This window comes from Phasianus colchicus, chromosome 9, assembly GCF_987193195.1.
Source record: "Phasianus colchicus chromosome 9, bPhaCol1.hap1.1, whole genome shotgun sequence".
In the NCBI taxonomy this organism is placed as follows: domain Eukaryota; kingdom Metazoa; phylum Chordata; class Aves; order Galliformes; family Phasianidae; genus Phasianus; species Phasianus colchicus.
The window spans coordinates 5,454,928-5,478,510 of NC_143444.1; the positions used below are offsets into that span (position 1 = coordinate 5,454,928).

The 23,583-nt window shown below is 41.9% G+C and overlaps 1 protein-coding gene and 1 long non-coding RNA gene across 4 annotated transcripts in view; both read left to right on the top strand.

The window, feature by feature from the left end:
• Positions 1 to 146: 146 nt before the first annotated feature.
• Positions 147 to 14,291, top strand: LOC149916783 (uncharacterized). Of its 3 annotated transcripts, XR_016469064.1 has the most exons (8): positions 147 to 1,047; positions 2,203 to 2,279; positions 6,354 to 6,522; positions 8,679 to 8,798; positions 10,531 to 10,720; positions 11,271 to 12,610; positions 13,535 to 13,790; positions 14,184 to 14,291. It is a non-coding gene; the product is annotated as an uncharacterized LOC149916783 (long non-coding RNA). The 3 variants fall into 3 exon arrangements; XR_016469063.1 differs by having other exon boundaries at positions 11,271 to 13,790; XR_016469065.1 differs by having other exon boundaries at positions 10,531 to 10,654; positions 11,271 to 13,790.
• Positions 14,292 to 20,349: 6,058 nt separating this feature from the next.
• Positions 20,350 to 23,583, top strand: part of NIBAN1 (niban apoptosis regulator 1) — a 62,048-nt gene continuing 58,814 nt past the window's right edge. The window contains exon 1 of the mRNA XM_031595512.2: positions 20,350 to 20,483. Coding sequence (XP_031451372.2) covers positions 20,429 to 20,483 — 55 coding nt within the window. The 5' untranslated portion in view covers positions 20,350 to 20,428. The remainder of the gene's footprint in view (positions 20,484 to 23,583) is intronic.

A 23,583-nucleotide genomic window follows, 5' to 3' on the forward strand; every position in this document is an offset into this window, starting at 1 on the left:
CCAGGAGCTGGGTTCAGCGCTCCTCTGTGATGTTCCTAGCCCGCCTGCTTCCCAAGTGGGCTGGGTCGGGCTTTTTCACTGTTGGCATCCAACGATAGCATAGAAAGATTAAGAAAGAACTCCGGTTCTAGACAGAATGAAACAAAGCAGAATTAATGACTGAAATTTTCCTGCTTCCAGCTGTGCATCAGCAACGAAGAAGGGAAGGCTTCTGCCAAAGCTGCCAGCAAAAATCCTGTGGGGAAAGTTGCCTCTCTGCGGGCCTACAGTTTGGGGGTGCAACCACAGTAAAGCTGTTGTGAGACAAAACAGCTCCGCAGATCGCAGGATGTAAAAATAAGATTTGCAAAATACAAGCATGGAGTTATAATGAAGGCAGATCTAATGAGGATGGAGTGGTGAGAGCTGCGTTGGGAGCATCTAGTGAAATGCAGAAGTACACAGTGCACGCAGACTAACAAATGAGTACACAGAAAGAAATTCAACACCATTGATGATGTTAGACCAGTGGTATCCAAGTCACCATATTCATGAGAATATTTATGTGATTTTGTTTTGTATTTATCGTATTAACCATTCAAAGAGTCATAGGTTGTCCAGGGAGGATGTCCTGTCCTCAGCCTTGGAAGACAAGTCCTCAGACTTGAAGATTTCCAAGTCTCAGGTGGCTCAAGCCCTCAGCAACCTGACCTGACCTCAGAGCTGAGCCTGGGAGGGCAGGGAGCTCCTGAGGTCCCCTTCAGCCCACATTATCCCATCATTCTGTGATTCTGAACTCACAGTGAAGATAAGAAAGCCTAGGATGTGGATAATATTGTATTTCAAGCCTTTGTGAGCATTTCCTTTCTTTGCAGAAAGCTTTTTCTGCAGAAGGTAGGAAAAAAAAAATCCTGCTGCATGATAGCTGAGATAGCTTTCATCAGCTTGTGGCTTCCAGTGTTCCTTGTGTAATGGAAACTTTTATTCTGCTCCTTGTGGCAACAAAAGAGTTGTAAAGAAAATTACTCCGGTCAACTGAGACATGCTGTTTCCACGTCCTCCTTCCAGGTAAAATATTTATTACCTGCTGAAGTGATTGAAGGTCACCCATTCACTGCCTTTTAGAAACTAGTATAAATAGAGAAGAAAATGGAAAATAAAGTGCTCCCATTTTTCCAGTCTGTAGCCAGAGAACAGTAAATAACATAAAATGTGAAGGAAAGTAGAAAATGCCCATATTGCTAGGTAATGAGGGGAAAATAAGCTGTCAGTGGATTGGTAAGAGGAGGTAAGGTCATTGGCGGTGCCCCAGGTACACTGTTACGCTTGTCTGCCCTGTATTGAGTGGTGTGACATTGCTGCAGCGTGCCTCTAACTGCCATGTACCCTTCACTGGATCGTGAGAGCATCACAAAGGTATGGTGAAGGCAGGGACTAAGCCCTTTCATTAAGTTCACTCTCATACAGATATCAAGCAGGGCTCTCTGGCTGTAGATAGGTTTATCATACTCAAAGTAATAGATGACTTAGGGCATAGCAAGGGTGAAGTTATATCACTTTATGCAACGTTCAAATGGACATCTTGAAGATAAGTGTAGGGAATTACTCTGCATACTCTTGTTAACAGTGTATAGTACGTTATGCTCAGCTGTTTTACACATCCAGAGACATAAGCTTATTATCTGTTCCAGTGATGTGCCACACGTTCTGGACTCTTGTTTGTGTATGCACTGAAAACAGTATGTGTCAGAAAAAAGTCAGCTCTTCTGTAATCTAGATCATGTTTGAAGACAGTGGCTTTATTTGAAACTTGCACACAAAAATAAGTGGGAAGGAGAAAACCATGGCTTATTAATTACTCAGAAAAGTAATGAGTATAAATGGGAGTTGTAGCAGAAACTATGTTACTTGAGGATCAAAATTCACAAATTAGGGATTCTATCTGCTTTATTCCTGCATTGCAGGATCTTTAGTTCTCACAGATCGTCAGGTGATCTCCAGTAATTCACTATTATAAAGCTCTTGCTTTCAAAAAAAAAGCCACTCAAGACCAGCGTGTAGCCAGCATTTGGGCACTTGAACCAAAGATAGCCCTGGATAAGCTAGGAATAGCAGAGTTGGGAGCAGGTAGTAACATGGTAAACATCCTGTTTACAAAGATCCTCTCAGTGTATCCCTTAAGTATGTTGATGTGTCTGACACTAACATCTTATATCAACTCAGGACTACAATGTATTTCATAAGCAGCGTGCAGAATGGAAACAGACTTTGAGCATCAGAGTCTTTCACCAGCTTTGATGGTGAGTATCAGGCCATGTTCTCTAACGCCTTCTGTAATAAGACAAAGGTGAGAGAGGATGTTGGAAAAAATATTTCAATTCTGAACAGGCACTGTAGTCTAATAGCTTTTGTATTTGAATGGATGTAAACCATCCCAGTGTAAGTACAAAAACAAACAAACAAACAAACCCTACAATCATGCAGCTCTTGCTGGTGAAAAACAGTAGTCTGTACCAGTAGTGGTACTACTGGTAGTCATTCAGCAATGTTTGGTATTTGGTATCTTCACTATTCTCATAACATCATTAAACTACATGCTTCTGAAGACAATCATATCAATAAATTTAACCACAACAAAGGTAATAATTGTTCTCTGTCAGCACATGCGAGAGAGAGCATCATAACTAAACAGACAGAAGCTGTTTATCTGCCCAAAGTAGCACCTTCCTGACAGTATTCAAAGTCATCCAGGTGCCCAGCGTAGGTGTGACTGTGGCTAGTTTATGATGTGCTGGTGCTGACTAGCAAGTGAAGGGAGCTTCCTGGCCCTTCTTCCTTCTCCTTTAAGCTGTTCATTGAAAATACAGTGAACTCTTTGGCTTTGATTCACTAGCAATTTCATCTCTGATAGGGTAGATTTATTCCTCTTGTCCAGCTTATTTCCACTCTGTGCTGTAACTGCTCTAAGACTTAATGCTTCTATTAAGTTAGCTTAATATTAAGCTTACTGCTGGGAGAGTCCTTCACTTTCCCACTGAGTGTTTTTGTTCCCTTTGTGGGAGATTAGAGAATGCGTGTGGCTGACACACTACCACTGACCTTCTTCTGTTCTCCTCTAGCCACATGCAATAAAGATTTGTAATCCTTTCTTCTCTTCCTGCAGTACAAAGTCCCACACCACCACACTTCCCACTAGTGTCACAGCTAGGGGCCAGGGCTAATTTGTGCTAGCACTGTCTTTGCTTGCAAAGGTATGAGTGAATGGCAAAATTTGCACGACAAAATTCCTGACATGCAAAGTACATTTTAGCAACCAAAGCAACTTGTACTACATGAGTGATGATAAGGAAGCCAGAAAACAGCAGCAGTGAGTTAGTTTCCGTATGAAGGCAGGAGAGAAAAACACCCCCACAAACAAAAGAATTATAGTGGGGACACTGCAGTAGGAATTTCTCTACTCCTACTCTCGGACAGAATGACTCAGGCCCACTATGTTTTCCAGGGTGCCAAATTACTAGGTCTGAACTTCATGGTGTGAGTTGGCAGCAAAGGGAAAACCCACAGCTGAAGCACTGGGGTTTGGTGGTGTTCTTACAAAGAAGTTCTCCTAAGTCACTAGTAATAAATCCACGCAGTTCTGGAGTGTGGCAGAACCTCTTACCGAGACTTGGATCTCCAACCATGTTGGTGTTTCTTTTCTACAGACTTAAATGTTGTTTTTTTTGGATTCTCTTTATTGTGCTATGCAGAGGCTTCTGCAGTTAAGCAGTTATTTCAAAATAATTACAAATGAACCTTGTGCCTTTGCTTTAATGGCTCAACATTTCTCTGTAAGATTTGCAAATGATGACCTTTTGAAATGCTTTGTTGAAACTGTAGGTATTCCTGCAGTCACCTTTCTCTTTTTCTCTTACAAAAAGGGCAGTAAAGAGGACAGAAATCAGGCTAAGCATCCAGCAGTATTTGTTTCTCCTGCAACTGTTTTTTTACTACTTACTTTTGGATTATACAAAGCGTACTGAGAGGAAAAAGGTCTTTTTTATTTAGTTAGTGGTGGGTTTGTTTGTTTGTTTTTGTGGGTGGTTCTTGTTTTGGTGGGTTTTTTTTGTTTGTTTGTTTTTTACCTTTTCACTGCCTTAGAATAATTGAGGAGAATTGACACATAGTTTGAGAAGGATCTAGGTAGTCTCAGAGCAGACAGAAATGCAAAATACTTTGGCCTCAGTGCCTAGCACAGGTAACTTGAACAGACATAGGGATATCATAAAGCCATTTTTACAACTTTTTAATTTGTTATTCAGCAAGCATGTTTGTAGTGTCTTATCCTCATCATATAAGAATCATATGTGATTAATACCTTATCTGTGTTGCTTCCTGTATGGGAAATTCTGCACAAAATGTTTTGAAACAGTTTTTTACAGTAACTATATATACGTAGCAAAGACAAGAGCAAAGTCCTGTGAAGTAGAGAAGGTGGTGGTGTTCAGGGAAAAACCTCTGCAGACTGAGACTATCCTATAATAAAGCTGTCTCCTGCACAGATTAGCTGCACATGGCAAGAAGAAGTGGGGCAACATTTGTAGAAGCAATGCCTGCATACCTGAGATCTGAACCAGAAGGAGCAAACTTCAAACTAAGTGTGAATGGAAACATGGAACTTACCACTTGGTGTTTGTATACTGAAGGCCTGGCTGGTGGTTGGTTACTCTGCTGCTGATCTCTGGGAGCAAAGAGCTGCTTTTTTGTATTAGCCTCTTGGATGTTATTTTAGAAGGTGGTATTTTAGGAGATCCCACTGTCTGTGGGATTTTTTCACACCACACAGCAGTAGGAATGAGGTACACCTTGAAGGCATCTGCAAAGATCTCATGGAAGGAGTGCCTCAATCTAGAGCACAGTTTCCCAAGTTGAAGTTTTCACTGAAAAGAAGAGGTAAATGAGTACAAAGCCTGTTGTGTTTATGAGGAATTTAAAAAGTGGTGAGCACGGGGATGTTTTAAAACAAACATTCCAGGACAAAGATAGAAGTAGGCAAAGAGGATAATAAAAAAGGAGAAAATTCTGAGAAAACATCAGGCTTAGTCAAGCCTGGCTTTTCACCATCAGTTATAGCTAATGAATGGCTCCTTATTCCCTCTACTTACACCTTATTTTAAAATACTTCTCATAGCACAGATTTAGGTTGCTTTGTGGTCAAAGCACATGCCCCACATAGGCTCATATCTAGTATGGACCAATAGCTATCATTGGAGAAGCTTGGCAGATTATGCCACACTCTTCAGAGGATAGGTAGATTTTTGCTAGACTGTCACTGAGTTGTGTGTTTCCATTATAAAGCAGTTCATCTGTTCTTTCCATTATTTGAACTTACACAGCGGTCTCATCAAACTGTGAAAAATAGGTTTTTGTCAGCTGTGGTCCTGTTCCTATGAACGTGTGGCTTAGCAAAGCAATCTGCCCACTTATTCATAATGCAGCATTTTTCTCATTAATGTCAAGAGTTGCTTAACTCAAAGGCAGGCCTGCTGCTATGCTCTGGACAACACTTGAGTTTGCAGCACATGGATCTGAGATCAAAGTTATTGTGGAGTGGTAGTGCATATTGCTCATCCTTGTGTTTCAGTTCAGCATAGCAAATAGAATTTTGCTGTTAGAGATTCATTGTGTAAGAAGGTCTAGATCAATTTCTACTTGTACTACAGGTACCAGTGTGAACCTAGTTAAGTCACTTAGGGTGAATGGGCTCCTGCAACTGAAGACAATGACAGCTACTGCCCAGTAATCTTTTGAACACCATTATGAATTAGGAATCTGTGGTCACATTTGATAGATGCTGAGGCCTAAAGAAGAAATCCTTTCCCTTTTTAGGTTCCATTTCTATTCTTCTGTTATTTTCAGGTTAGGACATGGAAGAGCGATCTTTCCTGTATTTGTAATTTGTTTTTAAAGCCACTACTGGGAACACGTTTGTTTTCCAGATGACCAATAAGAACAGAGGTTGGAGAAATAGCTGATCTCTCTTCCCTGCAGCCTCACACATCTGGTTCACATTTGCAGTAAGAAATGAGCTGAATAATACAGATTTACAAATAAAGCATATTATGCCTGTACATGTGCACGCAAGCATGCATGCTAGATACAGAAGACTCAAATCTTTTGGATTCAGTTAAATGAGGTAAAAAGCTAGTGAGAAGCACCTGACTCATCATAATGGTTTCCATGTCATTTGTAAAGAACCTGTATTTATGAAGCCCATCCTACAAGTTCTGATAATGAGAAGTGCCTTCTTGCTGAACATCTTCATGCAGTAAGTCAAGTCAGGAAACTCAGCACTTACTCTTCCATTGTTTTGTATTGTTGTTTTTTTTTTTTAGTCAGATGATGTCTGTCAGGATACGGATTTAGAAGTCAGCAGTCTGGAAGTGAAATCCCATAGAACTGGCTGTGGAAAAGACCAGTGCAAGGGCTAAAATTTCTTAAGGGCAAGGAAAACAAATAGGAGGGAAAAAAAGAATCAGACAATCTTTTCAGACAAAGGAAAAGGTGAGTATTAATGTACTATCATTTTAAATTTCTGACAGGATAATTCCATGCAATATTTTCATTTTGTAGTTAAAAATTGACAGTATTAATTGTATGTTAAGCAAGTTAAAATTTATTCTGTTCCCATTACCTTCCTCATGGTTAGTTAATTGGAAAGATGGATAATGTGCCTCAGATTAACAATCATTCCAAATCTATTTTCCTGTATTGATTACTGCAGTGTTTATGAACAACTGTGGTCAGAAAAGAGCATTCACATCACATAACGCTGTGGTCTGTGGGGACAGCAAGTTTACAAAGCCATTGAAAGTGGTTTTGGAGAGAGCTGATGGATAACTGCAATGATCATCATTGTGACAGTCTCAGTGGGAGTCTGCTTTAATCTAATTAACATAACAGTGGCAGCACAATGACAATCAAAATTAGTAGGGCTAAAAGAACTCTTCCATTATGTAGCCAGTGTGACTGGAAAAGAGACCTTGGGATGAATGCAGAAAGGGAGTATTATTGAGGGTGGTTAATGGATCAAAGCAGCTTTTTTTCTTTTGTACCCATAACACTGAGTTGGAACTTTTTTTTTTTTCACACCGTGTACTCTAAGCAACAGTTTAAGGTATTCTGAGTTGGCTTCTCTACATCTACATGTCCCTGAATTGACTATATTACCAAGATAGGTTTGGTTCTCTGTAGTGTACCTATGTTAGATGTATAGAGTGAGCTAAAGCTGAAGTTTCTGCCTGGGTTCAAGTTTGTAAAAGCAAGCTACACTACGATTTTGAGATGAGCTCAGAAAGTTAAGTAAGAGAAACTGTGGAGGGTAGGAATTGACAGATTTCATCAGAAAGACAAAAACCTGTCTAGAAGTTCTTAAAAGTTCTTCATTAGTTTGTGGGGGAGCAGGAGGATTGTTTTGTTTTCAATCTGATGGCTTCAAACACAACTTAGGAATACAATAATTGAAAGGAATGAAAGAAAGGAAGAAGGAAAAAAGAATAGAGTGATTCTTCTCATCTACATGACTAGGGTACATAAGTCATATTTACTTGAAAAAAGAAGTTGCTTTGAAAACTTTACATTTTCTCCAAGGTCAAAGCTAGAGATTTTGAAAACCTTGAATTTAGCAGAAGCAGGTAGGAGAAAGCTGACATCTTTTTTACCACAAAAATCAGATTTTTGGGTAGTAATTTAGCAGCAAATGAAATATGCTTTATAAAGAAAAGTTAGAACAAGCCTACTTCAAACCCTGGAAACAATCTAAAGAATTGGCTTCAAACAGAATGCAGTTTGAAAGGAGTTCCATGCATCACTAGGGATAAGCTAAGTGGTAGTGAAAGGAAATTGTCAATAGATACCAAGACATTTACTTCATAAAAGAGTAAGCATTTTTGGAAGCTTTGTTACATTCTTTTGTATTCTTTACAGAATTGCCCACTATGTTTCAGGAACAGATTTACTGGAGTAAATCATACAGTAGGTGGTTTCAATTTGTGGGTTCCTTTTCCCACTACTTTCAATGGTTTATTTTGCAGAAGTTGAATGGTGTGCATCAGGAAGTCTTGGGGGGGGGGGGGATGACCTAAATCCACAACACAATTACAGAAAGAGCTTTCACAAGCTTCCAGGCTCAGCACATGCTCTGGCTCTGAACACTTTACACCAACAAGAGCAGTTGGAGCCACACAACCGTCTTTCCCTAAGAGGTATACATCACATCATAGCTTAGTTGGACAAACAGGAATTGCAAGTGCCTTTTTTGGGAGGCTTCATCCTAGCCCAGGAAATCTACAGAAAAATCTGAGTCTGGAGAAGTCAGACATGCGGAATTTTTGGACTGTTAAACTGCAGACCAGTTTTCCCCCAAAACAGCTGAAAACAAGTGTTCAATGTGCTTTGCTGTAAAAAGACTTTATTGTAGTATCATGTAGCCATTGATCAGAGAATAATGAAAAGGCCATCCTGCAAAGTACTTTTCAAAGGTGTCCGGAGAAAATGAATGACTAGTTTTCCATGATTTTTTACTGATGGCAGGAATCTACTTCTCATCCCAAGTCTACCTTGAAAAAGCCTTCAAAAATGTTTAGATTAAGTACCGTAAGAATTATAGCAAAACAGTAACTAAATCTCTGTGGCATTCTCTCTTTTCTACTTTCTTGCAGCTTTTTGTAGGGGAAAAACAAACAAACAAACAAACAAACAAAATGATAACAAGAACATTTGGAACACTCAACAGAAAGATGAGGAAGCAGTGGGAGCAACTTGGCAGAGTGTAAAAAAAGGTAAGAGGGAGGAAGGAAATGGAAGAGAAAGAGGTTTGGCAGTCAGCCCATGAGAGGATGATGTACAGACGTGACGAAGTGCTAGCCCCGCATTGTTTCCTCTTACATGAATTCATAAACTCTTCAGGGTTTGTGCCCTGCTTTGCCTTTTGTGGGGGTTGGAACCACAGACTTGTATCTGCAGATAAAGAGGTGGGTTCACGAGGCTTACAGGAGTGGCAGAAGTCCCATTCATGGAGCAAATTTTCCATCTCAGAGCTACTGTCTCAGTTGAAGGACCACAGAATCATGGAGGTTGGAAGAGACCTCTGGAGATCATCTAGTTCAATGCCCCTGCTAACGCAGGTTTCCTAGAGTAGATTACAAGTCACAAATCACATCTCTCTGATTGTCTTCTACTGCAGATACAGAATTTTTGTGCAAAAGTTTTTTTACTTGGAACAGCGGCACAAGATGCCTGCTTGCTTTTTGTTGTCTCTGTGAGTGCAGGGACAATCTCTGCTGCACTGCTCTTGCTGCCTTACCACAGAGATTGGAGTAGCAAGAAGGCTGAAGGCAGTGCAATGGTGGTGAGGTGGTGGTTAGACACAAATCAATTGGCTTCATCTTCAGAGGAAGGTGACTCTGTGAGGGAAAAGGTAGAAGAGGCAGAAGGATAAAGACTAATACCTGGAGATGGCATTTTGTGGCAAAAGTAATTGTCCATAAACCAGAGACAACCAGCAAGGAGCTGGGTCGTGGTAAGTCAAAAATGCTAGGGATAATTTTCTTTTGTAAAGAAAACTAACTGCTTGATAACTGTTCATTAACAAAACCAAGGTTGCCTGGGAGCCTTTCAGAGGGTAATAAGAAGGAACAATTGAAAAATAGAATGGTAAAGTTTGGTGGGTCGAGAGGACGTTACCAGAGGAGAAGGATGTGTGCAGCTTCTCTCCAGCAGGCTACATAAGTAAACGAGCAGAAGAGGGAGCCAGATAGCAAGGAGTAACTTTTGATGTACCGACTGACACCTTCGTAAAAGGAAACGGAATAGTCTGAAGTCTTGGCTGAGGTTATATTTTGTATGGGGTGGACAACTGAACATCCACACCTTTGGTAGTTACTGCATTCAACATTCATTGCACCAGTCAGGATATATGAGCATTGATCAAAAATGTGATTTCTGTCATTCATTCAGCTTTCAATTAAAAGTATGGTCTATATCACTCCATAATAACTAGATGTATGAGAGCAGACTCAGAAGGAACTGTACAGTTTTCTTTATTTTTGGTCACATCATACTTCAGTTACAGCCATGTGATATCAGTTTCTACCCTGAACTGGTTCCTTGTTAAACTAGAAAAATCACTTGCAAAGACTTAAATCAATACATTTCAGGTTGGCTCAGTGCTTCCAGAATATTGAATCAGGCTGTATGCAGCTAGATTACAACCTTGGCACTGTTTATTTTTATGCCATGCTCAGCAGACAGCAGAACCATTCAGGACACAGGACACGGGAGCACTGTCAGACAGGATCTACCAATTCTTTTTGCATTGACAAACCTAGAAATGACAGGAACTGGCTGAATAGCAACTACTGGCACCTGTCTTGTACTCAAGTGCAACATGCTTCTGAAAACATCTTTGTGCTTGGTCAAGTTTCACCGTCCTTTAGCTATTTTTGCAGATTTCAGTTGATGCAAACTTTTCACTGAGCAATCTTTTATATTTAAACATCTCTCCTATTTCAGTGCCGTGAAAACCTACTGGCGTGAAGACCTTTGTGTACTCCATCAGAAGAGGGGTGGCCAGCAGGGACAGCGAGGTGATTGTCCCTCTGCCCTCGTGAGGCCCCATCTGGAGTACTGCGTTCAGGTCTGGAGCCCTCAGCATAAGAGAGATGTAGAGCTGCTGGAGAGGGTCCAGAGGAGGGCCACTAAGGTGATCAGAGGGCTGGATCACCTCCACTACAAAGACAGTCTGAGGGAACTGGGCTTGTTCAGGCTGGAGAAGAGAAGGCTGTGGGGTGAGCTCATTGCAGCCTTCAGTACCTAAAGGGAACCCACAAACAGGAGGAGGGGAGTCAGCCAAAGGGTAGATAACAGCAGGACAAGGGGAAATGGTTTTAAGTTGAAGGAGGGAAGATTTAGGTTGGATGTCAGGGGGAAGTTCTTTACAGAGAGAGTGGTGAGGTGCTGGAACAGCTGCCCAGAGAAGCTGTGGATGCCCCGTCCATCCCTGGAGGTGTTCAAGGCCAGGTTGGATGGGGCCCTGGGCAGCCTGGGCTGGATTAAATGTGGAGGTTGGTGGCCCTGCCTGTGGTGGGATGGGTTGGAGATTCATGATCATTAAGGTCCCTTCCAACCCAGGCTATGTTTCTTTACCACTAGTAAAAGCCCTCAGAATTAGTTTGAGTTCTTACTTCATCCCTGTCAGTTGAAGTTACAGTCTTGCCAAGCTAATAAGTGCTTTACCTTACCATCCTTTGCAGATGCACCTGAACACAGCCAACACAGCTGTCCTTTGTGCAGTTCACGAATAATTGCCTGTGATGGTGACTGGAATTAAGGATCTCTAGCAGGTCCTTCAGTTTCTGTTTCCTTGTTTTCAAAGGATTTTCATTCTGCACCATGCAAATCTTTGGAACAGCTCAAGATATCACCAGGGACCCATGAAATCCTTTCTTGTCGTTTATTGTTTTTGTCCATGGACTAACAATGCAAGCAGTCCCCTCAGCTGGAGCCAGCAGCAAAGTGGCTAGCAGCGATAAAGAGAAGGAAGGAGGAACAAGTGAGAGTTTGACCTCACAACTTTTGTTTGGATTGCTGGTCCTTTTTAGTATTTCCTCTTGTTATTCTTTCACGTATTTTGGGAAGAGAAGGGAACTGCAGCCAAACCATTATGCATGCTCATTCCATAATCTAAACATTTTTATCATCTCTCTCTCTCCCTTTTTTTTTTTTTTTTTTTTTTTTGGCAATTGTTTAAATAGCCATACTAATATACCAGGGCAATGAGTCTAAAATTGAGTCTAAAATTTTACAGGGTTTTATTCTGGGCAGTGCACCAAGCAACAGGTAATTGTTGGCAGGACTACAAGTTTAGATTTGCATACTGCTTTGAATCTACAGCAGTGCACAAAATGGGAGTTGAATAGAGGCCTTCTGGCAGCAGCTTGGACCCTTACAATTATACTGCGTAGACAAAGTCCTTGAAAAACATTTAAAATGGGGTGGCCATAGCAGAACAGGGGTGCTGTTAATTTTAACCTCCTGCCTACTTCCCTGATTCCTCAGTACTTGACAGACTACTTCGACTGCTGAGTTCTGTCCAGTACTTAGTAGGCTATGCAAAAGAGCAAGAAGAGGGTTTGTAGCTGCACTTTATTATTATTATTTGGACAAAAGCTAGCCTTGAGGTCATTCAATTGCTAAGTATTCAACATGACATAATCAGAAATAAAACAAAGCCACTGCTGTTTCTTTTGTTTATTTAGACTTGCAAGTGCTAGTTATTTGCCTATCTGACCACATCAAGAGAAAACACATGAAGTGTAAGACAAAAAAAGTCACTTCTAGAAGAAATTCAGTCTGGGTATAAATAGAAAAAAATTTCATGGTGAGAACAATGAAATATTGGAATAGGTGGCCCAGAGAAGTGCTAGAAATTTCTCACTGGAAATATTCAAGACTTGGCTTGACAGAGACTTGGACAACTGAACACAGCAGCCCAGTTTCCAGCAGAATGTTGGTCCAGATGGTCTCCAGAAATCCCTTCTAACCTAGACTTTTCTGTGATCTGTGATAATATTCCTAATCATCATGTTTCAAAGTAAGTTGAATAACAGAAGAATGTTTTTTTCCTTTCATGTCAGGAAAGAGAGGATTTCAGTGCCTATGGAAATACTAAGTTTATTATGAAACAGAAAAGGAAGGAAAAGCAATAGCTGCATTGCACTCTCAAACATTATTGCAACAGACTGTGATCAGAACCAATCTGTTAAATCTGCACTACCTGAATAGCCAGGAGAACAGAGATTTCTGCTAAAATTTATCCAAAAAAGTCATGATTTTTTTTCTTTTTTCTGCAGAAGACTGTTTTAGAACAATGAATGTACCAGTATGTTCAATGCAGTACAGCAAAAATACCAAAGTTAAAGTGATGGATGTGTGTATATAAAAGCAAGCAATATTTTTTAGTATTATTCTTTTCTATAAAAGCGTGATAAATGCTGACATTTAAATTGCCTTGAAAAAGACAGCCTTACTAGTGATTTGATAGAGCTTATCAATTGTAAGTAGATTGCTGTCACATAGAAGTGCACAAAAGAACTGAGCTAAAAGGAGATATTAGGTACTTTCTAAATTGTACAGATCAAAACTGCATGTTGCACTGCTACTGCAGCAAAGCGTAGTGCTTAGACAAATCAGCATTAATCATTATAAGAGACATAACAGACACTTGGCATGTGTATATGAGTTGCTCGGCAGTAATGCAGAAGTATATTTAAAAAAATGTTTTAGTGTTTAACACAGAAGAACATAAAACAAAACAAAGCTAATCCAACAGACGGACATATGTTTTGTAAGATACAGCAACTGCTGTACTGATAGCTAGAGCAAACACAGGCCAGATAAGCTAAATAACAGATTACTTGTTGCCCACATTAACGACTAGAAGAGCAGGAGAGTTAGCATAAGAAAATCAGTGTGAAGGAAAGTAATACACTCTTCCATTACATTTTTTTTCTCCTAGGTGACAATGAAGAACTCCAAAATTATTACCTGAATAAATCTTGGTTATAATAAATGGCAAAGATTCTTGGTTCTCGCTTCAGCAATTTATATACCAGTTAACATTACTGCAGCAGATCTAACAAATAAATTGTGCCATTCACAAACAAATCATGTCACACCGAATGCTGGAGCTTCTCTTGCATGAGCAAATTCTTGCATGCCTGCAGATGAGATGGAGAGGAGCACAAAGCTAACAGGATTACAAGGATCAGCAGGTACCTCACCCACTGACATGATTAGTACAATTAGTTGTGCCCTTAGTTGAGAAAGCTTATTGCTGTGTAGCTTTCCCAGGTCAGAAGCTAGGTATGAATGGATGGACTTAATGAGAACGTAAGCTTCATGAACAGAACTTGTAAACATGTTAGGATCCATTTATTATAGTTAGAAACCTAGGAGTGCTAAGGTTTTTGTAAATTATCTAGAAAGAAAATTAAGCAGAGAAGACAATCACTTCTGAGAGACAGGAGAAAAAAAAAAAAAAAAAGGCCAAACATTTCAGCTCTCCTTTGTGCATTGGTAATGCTTTTGAACTCTTGTAATGCATTCAGTGTGTAAGATAGTTTAGCAAATCCCATTTCAATCACTGCATATGCCTTCTTGGATAGGTTCCCAATAGGAGCTTCTCCATGGAAAATGGAGACTTGGAACAGGAAGACTGCATTTAAACCCTGTGTTTAGACTTAATGAATATACTGTGGAAAAAAAAAAAAAAAAAAAAAAAGAGAAGCAACCACAACCATCTGTGCCCAGAAGACACAAACCCAGATGTCATGAGGAATATAGTCCTCTCCTTTGTTAATCATGTCTGCATGATCATTCTGCAGCATTTGCCTACTGTATTTCTGGAAGACAGTTAATAATACATGAGCATCTCCTTGCTTGGGAAGAAAATTTTGGTCACATCTTTGTTAATCTCAGCCTACCTCCATTAACACAACTGCCCTCTATTTGAGGCTCCTTCTGTCACCTGTGCTAAAAGCCTCCTGCTAATCTCACCTATATATGAATTTTCACCACTTATGTAGTTGTTTTGTCTTCCCAAGCAGATGTGGGTGCTGTTTTGAGGAAATAGAGTCCATTGAATCTACAAGGGATAGATTTTTACTGTGAATTTTCTGCTGACTTAACAGATTGAGCTTTGTCTCTCAGTCTGCTCTTCTGTACCTGTACAAAGTGCAGTCAGCTGTTTCTATACAGTATCTCTGTTTGAGGCTAAGGGAGAAAATCTGTGCATCAAGTGAGGAAGCTTGCATCAACAATGAATTTGCAAAAGCCCTGTATGTTAGCTGCATTCAACATTAGACTGTCGTTAACTAATTAAATTACAGCCTCTATTGCAAGCTGAGCAGGAAGGATCACCTCCAGCATTGTCATTTAACAGATTTCATAACCTGGTGACTGAGAAGGAAATGGTGTTTGAATTTCCCAAACATGATTTGTGTATTTAGTAAAGAGCATTTCAACACATATAATGTATTCTAATTTGTGCATAAACAAAAAAGACATAATTCCTTAGCCACTAGGACAGGCAAATGGAGCAGACAACAGCCAGAGGCAATTCTCATCTCTAGGATTCTTTAATTTATGGTAAAGAAAATCAAGAACACCAGGTTAGGGATTCTGAATTTCATATCCCTATTCAGAGACTTCATTTCTTTCCCAGATTCACTTACTTCGGTGTTGCGTCCTAACAAACTGAATTTCCTCCATACTGATTCCTGTTTGTATTTAGTTTGCTGAGCCTCTTTACTTTGCCTGTTCTTCTAGATACAGCATTGCCTCTCCAGCCTTCCAAAGGCATTCTCCAACTTCAAAGAGTCACAAGGCTGGTATCAAAAGAACAAGAGTAAAATAATGATCTCCTTAAGTTCCCAAATGGCAGGGGTTAAGGCCAGCAATTGCAGCAGTAAGAACTGAGAGAGAAGGAAGAGATGAACAGGGAAGTTGTTCACCACAGGGCTGGGGATAAATTATTTCAAAGTTAAGGTAAGGTGCAGTCTCTTTTTCTGGTGAGGTTACTGGTTTCATAGGACTTTTCTGTGTAAGTCTTCATGGTGTCCAGACTGTTCATCCTTCTCTATGACCGGAATGTCCAGAGCAGTACTCCAGAGAATCTGTTTTTTTTTTTATAATAGGCCAATTTTAGAAAATGTTTTTTAAAAGTAATCATGATATTCAGGTTAATAATACGCCATGCAAACAAAGAACTTGGGTATCTGATTATAAAAAATATAACAGAATATATTCACAATTCTTTGTACTCCAAGTGAACTGGGAATCAAAGACACAGTGAAGGGCCTTTAGAGATGGGAAAGAAATAAATATAGCTTCTCTCAGAGGTACACAGTTAGCCAGGTGCCTCCCTCCTAATCCTAGTAGTGATTTTATTTAAGCAGCATTCTTAAGTTTTGCTTTTCTTACTGTTTTTAAGACCTAAGTGCTCAAGTGTTCCTACTCAAGAATTTCAAGTATCAAAACCCAGACAAGTTATAGCCATTATTTACAGTATAGCATTCATGACCTTGTTTCACTCTTTAATAACTAAGAAAAAAAAGAAAAGAAAAAAAAAGTTTTTTACTCCAAACTTTCTACTGTTCCATTCTAAGTATGTATTTTTGAGGAACAAGATATACGCTGTTTGGATACTATGACTGGAAATCCTAGCTCTGTCGTAAGGCCGATGTCCACCTGAGCCTCACTATGAGCTAGGTGTATGTATTTATTACATAAGAATAACTGAACTCTGACACATCACTGTTAGCAGATTATAAGAAAGCTTAATTGTTGAAAAGTTTTAAAAATCTCTTGGATTATGGATCAGGTTCAATTGTGTGGACTAAAATAACATTTATCACAGAATCGTTAAGGTTGCAAAAGAGTTCTGAGATCATGAAGTCCAGCTACCAACTCATCACCACCTTTCCCACTAAACCACTAAACCATATCTCCCAGTGCCACATCTACATTATTCTTCAACACCTCCACAGATGGTGACTCCAACACCTCCTGGGCAGCCTGTTCCAATGACTCACCACTCCTCCGGAGAAGAAATTGCTCCTGAAATCCCACCTGAACCTCCCCCAATGCATTTCCAGTCATCCTATCACTGGTAAGAGAGAGCAATAAGGTCTCCTTTAGCTTCCTCTTCTCCAGACTAAACAATCCTGGTTCTCTCAGCCACTCCTCATAAGGCTTGTACTCCAGACCCCTCACGGCTTTGTTGCCCTTCCTTGAGCACGCTGCAGTGCCTCAGTGTCTTTTTTGTAGTGAGGGCCCCAAACTGATCACATTTTGTCCTGTACCACCTTGTACACTATGTTCTCTCAAAGTACTACTGAAAGACAGAGATTCTTTTACAAATGATAAAATCTCACTACTTCTGCTGTTGAAGTATACATTTGCCTTTCTTTTCCTCCTTGATGAGTATTTCAGACTGTCATCTGTATCTTCTGAAGTAACAAAACTTGGGGGTTTTATCTGTTTTCTTTCTTTGAATAGTTACCACACACACCCTTTTTCTCTCCTCCCTACAATATAGTAGCACTTCATATACTATCTTCCTGTCAAGCCCTTCCTTAAGAATCAATCAGAATCTACTTTTCACCTGTCTGTGGGTTTTCAGTACCTCGTGCCAGTCTCTCTTACTTTTTTTGAAGGCCATTTTATCAAAATACTATTTATTTTTTATTTTTTTGCTACCCAGAACAATCGTGATTCTGTTAGAGTATCTTCCCCAGCTACATCTTAGGACCTCCTTCTGAAAATAGCCCTTAAGAGTAACATTTTTCCATGTTACTGAGATGTGAGGGAGTCTGAATATATTTCACCAAACAGCCTGCCCTGAGAAAAGTGCTGCTTTTATCTTTCGATATGTCTTCCTGGTACTCTCTGTAACCTAGTTTTGACATTTGTACAATAATGATTAACAGTTTCCTCTGGCAGTACATAATTATTATGTATCCTTTTTTGTTTTATTGTTATCCTTTTTTGTTTTATTGTTATTGCAGCTGTCTTTGTCAAGAGTACCTTGTTTTTCTGTTTACAGAAGTCTGACTTAAATGGCTGCTTTCTTTTGTAGAAATCATACAAAGTAGTTTTGGGTAATTACTCTTCTCTGCCAGTGGATATCACATGCATCTCACTTAAATGGTTCCACTGATTGATAAGGTTATGCTTATCTGCAGAAGCATTTAAACATATCAAAACTGTGCTTATGAGGCAACCAAGAAGGTCGTGGAAGAGTACACATAGAATGAACCCTGCAGTTCCCTCTTAAGCAAAGGCTGCAGTAGGGTGCTGTTTTGCACTCTGTTGAAGCAAGTGGCTTCTTGCACACCTTCCAACTAGACAAGTGTTGGTACACAGAGGAAGTGGCCCACAGCTTGGCACAGATTTTATCAGTCTCTCTGATAAGTTGTCTGCAGCTGAACAGCTTTGTGGTCATGGAAAGGGCTGTGCGTTTGGCTAACAACCACTGCAAGTTTATTACTTGCATGCTATGGCTGCCTGTGTTGAGAATGGATCTTGTTGTCAAGCTTATGTCTTAGTCAAGTCAGGGTTGAATTACAGTGAGATGACAAAGAAGTGAGCGTGAAGGCAGTCTCCTTCTGCCTCCTTTCCCGAAATAAAGCAGGAGGCTGATAGAAAACACAGCAGCATAGTGTCTGTGTAGAGCACATATTTGGCTATGAGAGATCCCAGTACATTCACTGGCTGCTACATGGATACAGACCATGCGTGCACCTTGGGCTCCAGTGATGCAGAAACCACCTCTGTCCTTCATCACGCTGCCATCAGTGAAGTCACACCACCACCAGAAATGGATCTTCTCCTCTTGGTTGGGAGGAGGTGCAGGCAGGGCATTCTTCACCTGGTTCACGCATTCACATTCTCTGGAATACAGAAGAGCTTAATCATGTTGCCCTTCAGACCATAATACAAAACAGCTATTTAGAGAAGTAGTGATTCAGGAGAAAAGTGAAGCTTTTTTTTTTCACTGTTAAGATCAGAATTTTACAGAGAAAACCAAACTTGTTTTGTCTTTGCTAGGGGTGTTTTTGTTTTGAAGTGTCACTTTATCACTGACAGCTGCAGCGTGGTTATGCTACATCAGATTAAAATCTAATAGGGCCAATTTCTTATCTTGGAGAAGGATAGGTTTGTTATTAAACAGTGCAAAGGAAGATTGTTTATATCTGACCTTCTTACGGAATCTTTTTTAAGATGCTGAACATACAAACTTTGATATTAAAATACAGCAGTTTCTTATCTTAAAAGGAAAATTATGTTCTTTAATTAGCTAGCACTTCTGAAAGGCTCGGGCATCTCGGGGATCAGATTCTACTGATGCTTAAAATGTTATAAATAAAAATCTGTTTTCATTTTGTTTTCACCCTCACTGTAATTAGACAGAGAGATTTCCCCTCTGCACACTGGCATCTGTTCAGGAGCACTGAGCTTCTGGGATTGGGTGTATTTTCTGAGTGCTGAATGATGACACAGAAGAGCAAGCCAGTCAAGCTCATAGATTTCCCATAGGTGCTCTCTCCAGATGCACAGAGATGACTTGCATCCTTCACAAGGCTGTACGTGAGGAAAGGCTTCTCAGATAAGCAGCGCTCACTGGAGGCCAAATTCCACTCCACATAAATGCTTCAAACTGCAGGACAGCACAGTGTGTTTCCTCTCTGCAACCTACTCACACTGCTCAGAGACATGCCACAAGCAGCCACAGCAGCTGCCTTTCTGCTGGCAAGCGTGGTCCTCCAAGTAGAGGCATCAAACACATCAGTGAAAGGCTCACCCCCCTTATACTTCTGAAGTGCTTATTTAGTATTGGGCTTATTTAGTATTGGGCTAAATTCTCAGCCAAGATGCTTACAGACACAGTGAGCACTGTTCTAGAAGAACACTAAACTTGGTGTTACCCAAAGGCTTCTGTTTTGTCTTCAGTATTTCCAATCTATCTGGGTTTAGCATTGGTTTAAAAGCTTTGAGCTTCAGCCTGAAAGTTTTTAATCTCCAAGGGTACTTCCCGCATGACCATCTCGAGCAAGACTTAGAATGGTTTTGTAGCAGGTGAGAGGTGTGTGCAAGCAGAATCAGGAGTATTTAAATCCAAGACACAGAGCTTCCAGTTGCTGTGAATCTTTAGCACACCACCACAACTCCGCACACCACACAATGCATATTGGAACTCATCAGCTGCATGCTGAACTTACTGGGCACAGTACCGTAGAATTAAAGAATCCAAGGGGTTGGAAAGGACCTTGAGACCACTGAGGCCAACCCTCTGCTAAAGCAGTTCCCTACAACAGCTCACACAACAGCCGGATCCTCAATGTCTCCATAGGAGACTCCACCACCTCTCTGGGCAGCCTGTTCCAGTGCTCCGTCACCCTGACCATAAAGAAGTTCTTCCACACGTTTGTATGGAACTTCCTATGTTCAAGTTTTAGGCTATTGCTCTTTGTCCTATATCTACACCTATGGCATGCTGCTTCTTTCAAATCAACCGAGCTAGTGAAAACTGCAAAACAGAAGAAAATACCTTAGCGAGTCACACACCGTGGACAGCCACAGTGAAAACCTTACTTTGCAAAGAAACTCTTTGGCACCGGGATCGTGCTGGACGGCTCAGCCCTTAACGGCAGCGCCGCCACCGCACTCCGCAGGCTCACAGCCCGGGCCCGGCCGTGAGGCGGCGCCGCTCTCCGGGTCGGCATCGGGACGGCGGGGCCGGGCCTCCGACCGGCGGCGGGGCGGCGCCTGCAGGCGCGGGGCGGGCGGCGGCGCGGCTCCCCGGCAGCGCTTCCCGGCGGCTCCAGCCGCTCCGCGCTCCGCCGCCAGCATGGGCGGCTCAGCCTCCGGGCCGTTGGACGACAGCAAGTGCGCCTACATCCGAGGTACGGCGGCGGGTCGGCTCGGCTCGGAGGGACCCGGCTGCGTGGGGCTTTGCGGTGGGAGAAGCGCTGGGCTGGGGCTTGGGCGGGAGGTTGGACGGTGCGAGGAGTGAAAAAGCCGAAGTTGTTTTAAGTGTCTGCTTGTCACGCTGTTAAAGTCTGCATTCTCCAGGGTGCGTCTTAGGGTGTATTTTTGTTAATTTGAGGGCCGGTAATTGTAAGAATGCGTTGTGCTCTCACCTGCCTGCACGCAGCGCGGCAGCGGGTCAGGGATTTGCAAAGGGGCCCTCCGGGTCCCCAGGAGTCACAGCACAAAGACTTCCAAACGTCAGATGGATGGCTCTCACCCAAAAGCAGTTGGCAGAGGTTCGTGGATTTGTCTACGAGGTCCCTTCAGAGCTGCCCCGCTGCGTGTGGCCCCGGGTCCCCTCGGAGCCACAGGGGAGCAATCTGCGAATTCCTTTATCATTGACACACTCCCACATCACCGCCAACACTGCGCTTCTACAGCGGAGTCTTTCAGGTGCGCGTGTGAGTGAAGGCAGCCAAGAGTGCCCGAGAAGCCTGATGCTGAATTACTGCAGTAAAGACATTCGGGAACGTGTTAGCTGCTTCACAGCAGTGCAGGAGGACATGCGATTCAGATGTGTTGGGCTGGGCTGGGGACACCGTCGGAGGGAGGTGCCCACCCATGCCTGGAGCACACTGAGCACAGCTGCACTTTGCCAGCCTGTGTACAGGCAGATCATTGTCAAAAACCTCATGAAATCATTGTCTCGAGTTTGCTGTCTTACTGGAAGTGAGAGTGCCCCGCTCTCGACTCTTGCTTTGCAAAAGAATTAATGAGGCACTTTGTGCAGAGTCAGCCCTTAAGTTATTACCTCCAGAAGGAAAAGCAATCAGGAGGAGCATCCTATACCGAATCGCATCCTACGCCACACGGGGCAGCAGCTCTCAGGCTGGAGCGTGCAGGATGCAGTACTTGGTGCTGCCCGGTGTGTGGGTCGGGCCCCCTGCCCGCATAGGGAAGCACACTCAGCTGCTGATTGCGTAGGTGGAACAAGAAGCAAACTTTGAGCTTTTCTTCCATGTGCAGCAGGACTGCTGCCTGCTTGCTCTCGGTAATTGGATTACGTGCTGTCATAATGGTAATTTCAAACAGTGTAAAGCCCTCTAGGTTACTTAGAAAACTCTCAGTAACGAATGGAAACAAGGGGCTGAAGGCTGAAGAAGTCGGCTGATATGGTCTTTTCATCAACATGCATACAGATTTAGAGGCTTTGTAATTTCCAGAAGTCTCTGCCCACTTTGGCAAAATTTTATAGTATTTTCTCTAGTTTTTGGACTGAGCCCTTAAAAAAAAAAAAAAAAGAAAGAAAGAAAAGAAAAGAAAAGAAAAGAAAAGAAAAGAAAAGAAAAGAAAAGAAAAGAAAAGAAAAGAAAAGAAAAGAAAAAGAAAAAAAAGACTTGTGGAGGAGATAATCCTTCGTAGGATTTTGGTTGGACCACATGGGAATTACTCAGGATGGAAAGATGCAAATGAAAGTGAGTTTAAAGAATTGACAATAATAGTTAAGAGGCTGGCTGCTGGTCATGCGAAAAGGGTTTGTTAGAACAATTTGTGCTCCCAGCTTGATGAGGCATGGGCTGAACCTGTGACGTGAGGTGTTTGTTGCATGATTTGTCCAATGGTATTCAATGGGTGTTGCACCCAACAGGGAGCGGTATGGGCAGGTAGCGGGGCGTTATGGACTCAGGGTGCAATTATGAAACTGGAGAAAAAGGTGAAAGTGCCATAAAAGAAAAGCTTAGTACTATGCCCTGTGCTGGAGATTACAAATGGAGCTGACAGAAAGTCTGCTTAGGGGTCTCTGCTTTCAGGCAGGATCAATCAAGGCAGCCATTCTGACAGTGGGAGGGAAAATGATGAAGTGTGATGGACTTACGTTGGGCCAGAGGAGGTTCAGGTTCAATGTGAGGAAGAATTTCTTCTCAGAAAGAGTGGTGAAGCATTGCAAGAGGCTGCCAAGGTGGTGGAGTCAGTGTCCATGGAGGTGTTGGAGAACTGTGGAGAACTGAGGGATGTGGTTTAGCAGGCATGGTGGTGATGGGCTGATGATTGAACCTGATGATCCGAGTGGTCTTTTGCAACCTTTATGTTTCTGAGGGAGGAATGGCCCCACGGGACACAGCAGTTTCTGTTTCTGCAGTTCCAGCAGCACGGTGGTACACCAAGCTCTGTGCTGTCACCTGTGCTCTGTTGGGAACAAATATTTTTAAATTTGGAGAAGTGAAGAGATTTCAAAAACTCACTGCCAGCAGTTTCAACGGGTACATCTTAAAATGTGCAAAAAACCTGAAGTCCTCCAGAGGTTGCTTTTATGAAAGGAGCTCGCTGTACTTGACCATATCCAATCTATCCGTTGCTACAAAAGTCAAGCTGTCCAGAGGACAAGGCTTTGTAGTCAACTGCTTTTGATCTGTTTGTCTAAAAGCCGTTTTTCCTCCTTCCTCTCCACCTTTTCCATCATTTCTTTTCTTGCTCAGGCACATGGGCAGCTCTGGCCAAGGGGCGATGACTCCCATGGGTTCCTTGTTGCTCAGGGCTTTTTTTCTCACAGACCTCCCCACCTCATCCTTCCTTTCATCTGACAATGAGAGCTGTTACTTAGCGTCTGCAAGACATTTCTTAATGGCCATTTACTTTGCCTGTGAGCTTCAGCATGGTACTAATTAAGATGAGATTCTCTTTTGTACAAAGATACAACACATCCTTGCAAGATGCAGCGCAGCTCTAAAAGATAGATGGACTCCTCTTGTTCTGTCAAGTCATAGAGACTGAAGAGCAGCTTCATGTATCCTTCAGTGAAAAGAGAAGATAACAAGATCTGCTGCTGGTATCTATGCATGTGGTTTCCTGTCAAGCCAGCAGCAGATAAGTAAGGAGAGAGAGAACTGCAGTACCAGATGCAGCTCTGGAAGCAAATTCTTGCCCACAGCCAGCCAGTGTGCACACAGCCATGGGCAGGGGTGCTGGAAGGTGGGAGAGTTACTTGGAATTAATTGTGGAAAAGTTGGCCTTTTTTTTGGACAGGCGCTCAGA